Source organism: Manis pentadactyla, chromosome 14 (genome assembly GCF_030020395.1).
Source record: "Manis pentadactyla isolate mManPen7 chromosome 14, mManPen7.hap1, whole genome shotgun sequence".
Taxonomy (NCBI): domain Eukaryota; kingdom Metazoa; phylum Chordata; class Mammalia; order Pholidota; family Manidae; genus Manis; species Manis pentadactyla.
In genome coordinates, this window is record NC_080032.1 from 36497688 (window position 1) to 36508899 (window position 11212).

Here is an 11212-nt window from a genome sequence, read left to right on the forward strand (position 1 = left end):
ATAGTAGGTAAGAACATTAAATGTGGATGATTAAATAATCTGATCAAGAAGCAGAGGTTATCAGATAAGATTTTTAAAAAAAAGACCCCATTACATGCTGTCTATAGGGCACATATTTTATATTCAAAGATACAAATAAACTGAAGTAGAATGATGGAAAAATACGTCATTCAAACACCAACCAAAAGAAAGCTAGAGAGGCTATATTAGTATCAGACAAAATAGATTTTAAAATAAAAAAATGTAACCAGAGATAAAGAGGAACATTTTATAGTGATGAGAATATCAATCCATGAGGAATATGTAACAAAACTTCTATGCATGCACCTAAAAACACGGCAACAAAATACATGAAGCAAAACCTCAAAGTGAAGGGAGAAATAGAAAATTCAAAAATAATAGTTGGAGGCTTCAATACCCCACTTTCAATAATGTATAGAACAATTAGGGCAAAGATCAACAAGCACCCAGAAGACTCAACAATACTACAACATAGCGAGACTTAACAGACACCTATAAAACACTCTACCCAGCAATAGTAGAATATAGATCTCAAACACACAAAACATTCTCAAGGATAGACCAGATGCAAGACCATAAAACAAACCTCAATAAATGTGAAAGGACCAAGATAATATGAAGTATGTTTTCCAACTATAACAATGAAATTAGAAATCAAGAGCAGAAAGAAATTTGGTAAACTAACAAATACATAGAAATTAAACAACACATTCCTAACTGACTACTGGGTCAAAGAAGAAATCATGAGGGAAATTAGAAAATACTTGGAAATGAATGAAAATGAAGACACAACATACCAAAATTAAGGCATGCAACTAATGCAGTGCTCAGAGAGAAACATATCTGTAAATGTGTATATTAAAAAATAATAAAAATTTCAAACTATAGCCTACTGTAAGACACAGGAAAAAGAAGAGCAAACTAAAACTACAGCAAGAAGAAAGGAAATAAAGATTGGAACAGAAATTAGTGATGTAGAGAACTGACATAGAGAACAGAAAAACAATAGAGAAAATCAATGAAACCAACAGCTGGTTTGTTGAAGAGATCAACAAATTGACAAACCTTTGGCTAAACGGGTCAAGAAAAAAAAAAGAAAAGACTCAAATGACCAAAATCAGCAATGAAAGAGGCGCCATCATTACAATCTTACAGAAATAAAAAGGATTTTAAAGGAATACTATGAATAACTGTATGCCAATAAATTAGATAATTTAGCTGAAATGGACATATTCCTAGAAACACATGCTACTGAAAATGACTCACATAGAAATAAGCAATATGAAATACATCTACAACAAGTAGAATTTGAATTAAAAATAAAAAATTACTCACAAGAAAATCCCAGTCCAGATGGCTTCACTGTGGAATTCTACCAAACATTTAAAGAATCAACTTTTCACCAAGTCTTCTAAAAAATAGAAGGGAACACTTTCCAAATTATTCTGCATCCAGAATTACTCTGATAACAAAACCAGACAGATAACAAAACTATAGACCAATAACATCTCTTTTGAATTCAAATACAAAAATCCTCAATAAATATTAGCAAACCAAATCCAGCTACATATAAACTGAATTATAGAACATGACCAAACAGAATTTACCCCAGGAAGGCAAGGTTGGTTCCACATATGCAAATCAATATAATACATCACATATTAGTAGAATATGGCGGGGGGACCCACGTGATTATCTTAATAGACAAAGAAAAAGGATTTGACAAAATCTAACATGCTTTCATGTTAAAAAAAAAACTCAATGAAGTATGACTAGAAGGCAACTTCTTCAACCTGATAAACAGCATCTACAAAAAACCCACAGTTAACATCATATTTAATGATGAAAGATGGAAAGCTTTCCTCATAAGATCAGGAACAAAGTAATGATGTCTGCTCCTGCCACTTCAATTCAACATTCAATTAATTTCTTTAATAAGGCAGGAAAATGAAATAAAAGTCATCCAAATTGGAAAGAAATGTAAAACTATCTCTATTCAGAGATGGCATGATCTTCAATTTACAAAATCCTAAGGAAATCCACTAACAATCTAATAATCTAATAAAGGAGTTCAACTAGGTTGAGGATACAAGACTAATATAAAAAATCCATTGTATTTCTGTCCATTTACAATGAATAATCCAGAAATGAGATTAAGAAAATAATTACATTTGAAATAGCATAAAAAAGACTAAGATAGTTAGGAACAAATTAACAAAAAGTCCAACTCTGAAAACTATAAAACATTGTTGAAAGAAAAATGATCTAAATAAATGGGAAAGTCCCCTATGTTCATGGATTACAAGACTTAATATGGTTAAAATGGCAATATTCTCCACACTGATGCACAGGTTCAATGCAATTCCTGTTAGAATCCAGTTGACTTCTTTGTTGAAACTTAAAAGCTGATTCTAAAATTCATATGGAATTGCAAAAGTCTAAAATAATCTCGAAAAAGAAAAACCAATGAGAAGACTCACAATTCCTAATTTCACAATTTACTACAAATCTGCAGTAATCGTGACACTATGGTAAGATCTATGTAATAGGACTGAGAGTCCAGAAATAGATCCATGTATTTATGGTTCACTAATTTTGAATAAGGGTGCCAAGACAATTCAATGGGAAAAAACAGTCTTTTCAAAAACAATCAACAGATGGTGTTGGGACAATGATACTCACATACAAAAGAATGGAGTTGAATCCATACCTCACACTATGTACAAAAATTAACTCAAAATAGATCAAACACCTAAATGGAAGGGCTAAAACCATGAAACCCTTAGAAGAAAATGTAAAGGTAAATCTTCACAGTCTTGGATTTGGCAATGGCTTTTTAGATTTATACCAAAAACATGAGCCAGCAAAAGAAAAATAGATAATTATATTTCACAAAAATAAAAGCTTGTGCTTTAATGAACACTATCATGAAAGTGAAAAACAACCAAGAGAAGGAGAGAATATATGGCAAACCATATATCTGATAAAGATATACAACGAACTCCTACAACTCAGTAAGACAACCTAATCAAAAAAAGGGCAACAGACGTTTCTCCAAAGAAAATATAAAAATGGCAAAAAGGCACATGAAAAGATGATTACTATTAGCCATCAGAGAAATGCAAATAAAACCATGAGGTATCACTTCAAACTCACTAGAATGACTAAAATCAGAAAGTTGGAAAGCAAGTATTGATAAAGATGTGGAAAATTTGGAACGCTCATACACTGCTTATGGAATGCAAAATGGTGCAGTCATTTTGGAAAATAGTCTGGCAGTTCTTCAAACAATTAAACAGAGTTACTGTATGACTGAGCAATTTCACTCTTAGGTATATTCCTAAGTGAAGCCAAGACATGTCTATACGAAAAAACTCGTACATAAATGTTTATGCATTTATTGCATGTATTAATAGCAGTATTATTGCAGTATTTATTGCAATGATTAATAGCAGTATTAATCAAAATAGCTAAGAAGTGGGAACAAACCAATGTTCATCAATAATGAATGAATAAACAAAATGTGGTAGAGCCTCTCAGTGGAATATTACTTGGCTATAAGAAGGAATGAAGTACTGATAAATTCTACAACATGGATAAACCATGAGAGCACTCTGCCACGGGAAAGAAGCCAGTCACAGAAGACCACATGCATGACTCCATTTACACAAAATGTCAGAATAGGAAAATTAACAGAGACAGAAAACAGACTGGTGGTCACTCTGGCCTGGAGGGGATGAGGGATAGGTGACAGCTAAAGGGCACAGGGTTTCTTTTTGAGGTGATGAAAATGTCCTAAAATTGACTGTGGTGAATGGCTGCTCTACTCTGAGAATACACTGAAATCCACTGAATTGTAGACTTTAAATGGGTAATTGCATGACATGTGAATGATATATCAATAAAGCTCTCTTAAAAAATAATATGGGAAGAAAAACTACCCTGGCAACTTAGGACATTGGTTTCTCAGACTCTGCTAGTCCATTTCAGCTGATGAGCCTTATCATTCAGTATTCATGACTGTGTAACATCCATCCCTTTGATCAGCTTCTTCCTTCCATTCCTTCCATCCTTCCTTCCTCCTGCCAACTCACACAGCCCATTTTCTGTCACTGAGAAAATAAACGCTGAGGTGGGAGGCACAGCCTTCTTGTAGCTGGAGGTGAGTTTTAGAAACCCAAGGGACCCCAGGCAGAGATGTCCACCCCACAGAAGGAAATTCAGGGCTGGGGCAGCAAGGGACACTGAAAGAGGCCGGTGGGCAGAGGGGCTTCAGCACCCCACCTGCCAGGTGGACTTCGGCCAGGTCTCTCCCTTACCGACAGGGGCCAGCTGATGCAGGTGAGCATTCGGTAGAGGCGGAAGAGGTGGACCAGGTAAAAGACGAGGATCATGATCAAGTTGCAAATGGTGACCACTTCAAAGTAGCTGTAGGCACTGTAGCTGGTCCACACGGAACTCCTCACACAGATGAGGGCGATCAGCAGGGTGACCTGACACACAGACAGAGACGTCAGAGAAGGGTCTGCCCCAGGCAAAGATAAATCAAACAATTCGATTTCATCAGAATAAACCATTTTATTTTCATAAAATGTTGCTCCCAGGGCACAAACAAAATAGCAGAAACACAAACTGCCACAGAGAATTGAGGAACTGCTGTAGTTCTGGATACTTCCTCACACACTGGCCAGAAGCTGGAAGAGTGCAATTTCCCCCAGTTCAAGCTTTTTAGATATATGCCGGTCGTGAATGCAGAGGGTGGCTTTGTCCTCTCTGGAGCCCGTTATGTTGTGCATGCAGGATGCCTCCTCAGAGAGAGGGCAGGAATGCAGGGTAAGAACCACAGAGTACCAGTCAGACCTCCACAGGGCAAAGATACTAGACTTGGGTCTACCTCTTAGGTTGAAATCACATATAGGAAGTCGCCAATATTTGGCTAGTTTTACAGACCCACAAATATGGTGATTCATACGTCACAACTACTAGTTGGCAGACAGTACATTACCATTTACTGATGCCTGATGTACATGATCTCATGGAGGCCTCACAGAACTCTGCCAGGTAGACAAAAATCACCCCATGTTCATATGGGGGAAACCAAGGCACACAGGTTCAATAAGTAGTCTAAGGCTACCCAGCATGTAAGCCTCAGAGGTGGAATCTGAACCCAAGTCTGTTTGACTCCAGGAGCCATATTCCTCCCTGTCAGGTGCAGCTTTACTTTCCAAAAATGTAAGCTCTCATTATACACAAGCTGTGGGTGGTGGATGTTCTCAAACGAGTGGGACTCCCAGTTACATGGGGCACTTGTTCACCACTGGGTATGTGCTGCATGAATAAGTGAATGAATTGCAGGATTCATCAGCTAGTGACCTCTCAATGCATTAACAGGTCAGGTAAATTAGCAGTAACATATGAACACTGTGGGAGAGTAAGACGTTTCTGTGAAGGTCGCTCAGAGAGCAGAATCTTGTGGGCTCCACCCAGGGAACAAGCCAACAGCACACAGGTGCTAATGTGTATAAAACCTTAGGATCTATTTTAAAAGCACAACTGATTTAGGACAAAGGTTATTTTACTCTGCCTCTTCCCTATGGAACAGTGACTCAAGGGTGTGTGTGTGCAATTTTCTGTCCTACGGGATGTTTGGCGATGTCTGGATACACTTCTGGTTGCTACAGCTGGGCGGGGGGCTTCTCCTGGCATTTAGTGAGTAGACACCCAGGGTGCTGCTAAGCACCCCACAAGGCACAGGGCGGCCCCCATAACAGAGAACTATCTGTTCTCAAATGTGGCCCAAACTCTTGTGCTCTGTGGAGAAACCCAGCTGTAAAAATGTGAGTCTATAATGAGATCAAGTCACAAAATGGGTCTAATGGCAGTTAGAGTAATCAATGCTCAAAATACTTTATTTTCTAAAGCCCCTCATTTCTAGCACACTGGCAAGGGCCTCAGTCAAAGGTAATGACAGCTAGAGAAGAACTCTGCTTGAAGCTTTACACAGGCATGAAGAGGGCTCTGCTTAGCAGACTGAAGTGGAAGAGTGTGGCTCTGACACAAAGGGACCCTCAACATTTGCCTATTTCCCTTTGGTAATGAGCAACGTGCGTATTTTCATTTTTTCAGTTCCTCTCAAGCCAGTCAGCCTTGGTAATACAATGATTCAGGCCTTGAGGTTGTCTGAAACCTCTGAGGGGAGCCTCTGCCTCACGCAGGGGGTGCCGTGACTGCCAGAGCTTCGTTGCCTCCTCAGTCCCCCTTCCGGGCCTCCTCTACCTGGAAACCCTCTGGCTCTCCCCAGTCCTGAGCTGACCTCTTCCCCCCTTCATGCACTGGGGCATTTTTATTCAAGGCCTGTCTTAAAATGCAGATAATTCAGGATTATACAGGATGATCCCTAGGTGGAGAAGCAATTTTGTACCTAGTTTAATGCAAAAATTAGAATAATTTGTACAATTCTTCATCTGTGACAGAAGTCAGCTCTTTCTCGTGGTGGCACAGAGATGTGGGAGTTTCCCAGTGAATGAAAGGGGCCGGGGCAGGTCTTCCCCTCTGAGCTCCCAGACCTGAGTCCTGTGCAGCAGGAAGTCCACATTGCTCTACCACAAACCGTCTCAAACCTCTCTGGAAAACTGCCTTGTGAAATAGGACTTCCCGAATTCTGTCCACTTGGTCGAGGCCTCCTACCATGTGCTATTTTTGGGGGAAGGCCGATTTTGGGAAATCTCATCTGGACTGCAGCGGGTGCGTACTAAAGCATACTACTAAAAGCTCCATTTCTGCCCATTAATTCATTCATTTCTACTTTAAATGGCCAGCGTCTTAGCTAGTGCACCTAAAAAAAAAAAAAGATTTAACTGACATCAAATTTTTCTGGGACTTTTCTAGGTAACCTCTGCAAATGCTGGAGACCCCTGAATGCTTTACATCAATACTCTGGGGGCAGCCAGAAAGGCAAAGCCAAAGAAAGAATGAGCAAGACGATAGTGGAGAAAATGCCCTGGGGTGCTGACCCCACCCCTCCCCCGACCCCCAACTTGGCCCTCTAGGACCTCTTCTTTTTCCCAGTTAGAAAAGCCAATCAACAAACATGACTGAATTCAGAGAAACTGAAGTGGGGGTTCTGATTTCAGGACTGTGTGAAGGATGCTAGAGGTTTCTGGGAGACAGAGGTTCTGTTTAGAGCAACTTTAATGCAGTTTGTCCAAAGGACTAACCTGTTTTTCCCAGTACTTCTGGCTCCTCTCATAAAGGTTTGTTCTTTTACATTGACCTGTCATGAACACTGAAAATAAAACAGCTAACATAAATGTCCAGGGGTTTAAAAGTAATGTTGCAAGAGCCTCAACTCAAAGCAAGGGTCTCACAGACCAGCCATGGCACTGTTTAGAGTCACTGGAATGACCTCAGATCAGAAAACACCCCCCTCTCCATCCCACTGTGTCCTTTCTGACTCCATTCTAGCAGAATTCTTCTAGAAAAGAGAGATGATTTTTGTAAAGACAGCACTGGGTGTCAGTTTCACAGCAGATCAGGCAAGCTGGTGTCACCTGAGAAAAAGGACGGTCCCCTGAGAACTGCAGGACTACAACAGCCTGGTCCTCACCCCACAGCCAGGAGCCACCCAGCCAGCCAGGTTCTCAGCCTGGGTGGGTGTCCCTCGAGGAGCAAATAAAATGTTAGCGTCTAAGATGGAATACTTCTGGAGAAGACTCAAGAGGCAGTTCGCAGGAGATGCCTTCTGAGCTGGGGGTCCCTGTCATCTGCTGCCTGTCTGTGCCCTGGGAACCTGCCCTCAGCAGGCCTGACCTCTTCATGCCCCTGCCACACCTGGCCCACTGAGGGTGCCTGTTTGGCTGGAGAAGGCACCAGACGCCTTTTGTTTGAGAACCCCAGGGTGGGTGCCACTAGGTCACCCAGCCCCACCCTCTCGTGGGGGTTTTTATTCTGACCTTGGAGTACTGTTTCAGTGAGACAGGACGGGAAGCAGCTGATGGACGCCAACATCAAAGGGCCTCAGACCCAACTCTAAGAGGCTTTTCTGGAAAAGCCAAAGAGATGAAAGCCAGGCTTGTTAAAAAATCAAAGATGGGGACAATTCTGTGAGTGGAAAATGCCATTTGTAGATGCAATCAGGCCCATCGATGACTTTACTGGGCAGTGAGCAGGCAGGAAGAGGAACCTCATCGGTTCCCAACTTGGGCTCAATTCTGCCTCCTGAGGTGTAGGGAAATTTACCCCTGCCTCCCCGTTAAAGCCCCACCCCGGGCATTACCATGGGAAGAGCTGGGGCACAATCTCACTAACCCCCCACCAAAGGCAAGAGCACCCTCACCCCCTTACTCCCTCTGGATCCCTACCACACTCACTGGCGTCAGACTTTTGGTTCAGGCTCCTTCCCTCCTTCCCACCTTCCACCCCAGCACAGTTTTGTTCCATATCCAAAAATAAAAATGCCAGAGAAAACACAAGGGAGGGGGAACAAGCTGGAAAACTTTGTCAGGGGTCCTCAGGTCCAGGCCTTGAGCTGATGCACTGGTTTCCGAATCCACCCAGGCAGCAAAGTGCCTGCAGTGTATTAAACACCAGATCCTGTGCTCGCCTGGCTGGGGACTGTTTCTGGAAGGACACATAAGAAACTGGTCACCGAGGCTGACTTTGGGGAGGAGAGCTGATTATTTAGTGCATTTTAAAATGCATGTATTTTGTTTTCCTTGTATTATGAAGATCACAAATTAAGTTGTAAAAAAGCATTTTTTATGGCAGGTCTTGGGGCTTTCCATGGCACATATATTGATCTCTCTACCTTTTAATTGGCTGCAGCTTTATTTGACCCAGGGTTTCTCAACCTTGACACTGCTGACATTTGGGGCTGAGAACTGGTGGTGGGGAGCAGCCCTGCTGCGGCTTTAGCAGCATCCTCTAGATGCTGGCAGCACTTCCCCACCCAACAACCAAAAACTGTCTCCACAGACATTGGCAAAGGTCCTGGGTGGAGAGAGCGGGGGGCACAAATAGGCTCTGGCTGAGAACCACTACCTTCAACAGACTTCCTGATGGGCGTTTGTCACATCCCCAGCTTTTGAGTAATACAAACAATCCTGCAGAGAATATTCTTTCACATGGCCGTTTGTATATGTGTGAACATTTCTGAAAGATTCCTGTAAGAGAAATTTTCAGTGAAAGCACACTGACATTTAAGATTTTGATGTCTGTGGCCAAAATGCTATCCAAAATTGATGTTTTCTTGCATGGGGCATCTTGCCAACACAGGTTATTACAAGTATTTTGAAAGAATGGAAATGATGTCTTGTTATTTAAATCTTCATTTCTGCTTACTAGTGGGTTGACTATCTTTATGTTTATTGGTTACTGCCTGTTCATGAGCTTGGCTTATTTTTCTCTTGTTTGTACTTTTCTTAGGAATTTGAGGAACTTTATATTCTGTTACAGGTATTGCAAAAAATATTCACTCAATCACCTTTATTCCTAGTCTTTTGTTTTACTGAAGTTCAAACTTTTTTTTTTTTAGATAATTATTTTTTATTGAAGGGTAGTTGACGCACAGTATTACATTACATTAGTTTCAAGTGCACAACACAGTGATAAAACATTTATATACATAATTCTAGGTTCCAGCTATCACCCTACCAAGCTGTTACAATATCTTGACTATATTCCTTATGCTATACATTACATCCCGGTTACTTATTTATTTTACCATTGGAAGTGTGTACTTTTTTTTTTTTTTTTTTTGTGAGGGCATCTCTCATATTTATTGATCAAATGGTTGTTAACGACAATAAAATTCTGTATAGGGGAGTCAATGCTCAATGCACAATCATTAATCCACCCCAAGCCTAATTTTCATCAGTCTCCAATCTTCTGAGGCATAACAAACAAGTTCTTACATGGAGAACAAATTCTTACATAGTGAATAAGTTCTTACATGGTGAACAGTACAAGGGCAGCCATCACAGAAACCTTCGGTTTTGCTCATGCATTATGAACTATAAACAGTCAGTTCAAATATGAATACTCATTTGATTTTTATACTTGATTTATATGTGGATACCACATTTCTCTCTTTATTATTATTATTTTTAATAAAATGCTGAAGTGGTAGGTAGATACAAGATAAAGGTAGAAAACATAGTTTACTGTTGTAAGAGAGCAAATGTAGATGATCAGGTGTGTAGATGATCAGGTGTGTGCCTGTAGACTATGTGTTAATCCAAGCTAGACAAGGGCAATAAAACATCCACGTATGCAGAAGATTTCTCTCAGAACGGGGGGGTGAGGTTCTAAGCCTCACCTCTGTTGATCCCCAATTTCTCACCTGATGACCCCCCTGCGACTGTGCCTGTCTTAGGTTGTTCCTCCCTTGAGGAATCTTACCTGTCTCTGGCGAACCAGTCATCTTCCGGGGCCATACAGGGAAATGTAAAGTTGGTAAGTGAGAGAGAGGCCTTATTGTTTGAAATGGTTAGCTTTTTATTTCTTTGCATATTTATGCCCTGTGGCTTCTATGCCCAGCATTTGTCTTGAGGTGTCTTTACCACTTGGAAGAATTATGATACTCGGTAAATTTGATATGAGGCACGAATTCTATTTAAGGGTTGTAATTAGGAAGGAAGAAGAAAAGCTATAGAAGTAGCAGGCGGTGAAGTTCAAACTTTTTATGCAGTCAAATCCATGCATTATTTTTTATAGCTTCTGGGTTTTATGTGTTATTCTCCACCCAATATCATAAAAGAACAGTACATTAAAAAGAACACGTATATATAAAACTTTCACTTCTTGCAGCTTCTGGGATTTATTTCTGTAGACTGCATGAGCTGGGCACACAGTAGGGTTCTAACTTCATCCCAACAGTCAATTGTGCTAATGTTATTTATTGAAGAGGGTAGCCTTTCTGCCCTGGTTTGAAATGCAGCCTTTAATACAAGTACCTGCTCCCTTCCAATCCACTGTCCAAAGAGCAGTCATCAACTTTAAAACTCCTTAAAGCCTTATAACTTAAAGCCCTTCAATAGTTTCCCATACTTTTGGATCAGGTGAAGTCCCTTAATGAGGCCCGAAGGGGCTGCAGGTTCTGGCCCCAGCTACCTCTGCTTCCCAGGGCACAGCGGTCTCCTGGAGGGCCTCAGCAGGGGCCCAGCATGCTCTCTGATGGAACCTTTGCTAACGG

General features: G+C 40.9%; 1 protein-coding gene across 2 annotated transcripts in view; it reads right to left on the minus strand.

Moving 5' to 3' along the window:
* Nucleotides 1-11212, minus strand: part of CMTM7 (CKLF like MARVEL transmembrane domain containing 7) — a 58099-nt gene that overhangs the window by 14031 nt on the left and 32856 nt on the right. For both annotated transcript variants that reach the window (XM_036891987.2, XM_036891997.2), the window contains exon 2: nucleotides 4341-4514. In XM_036891987.2, coding sequence (XP_036747882.2) covers nucleotides 4341-4514 — 174 coding nt within the window. The remainder of the gene's footprint in view (nucleotides 1-4340; nucleotides 4515-11212) is intronic.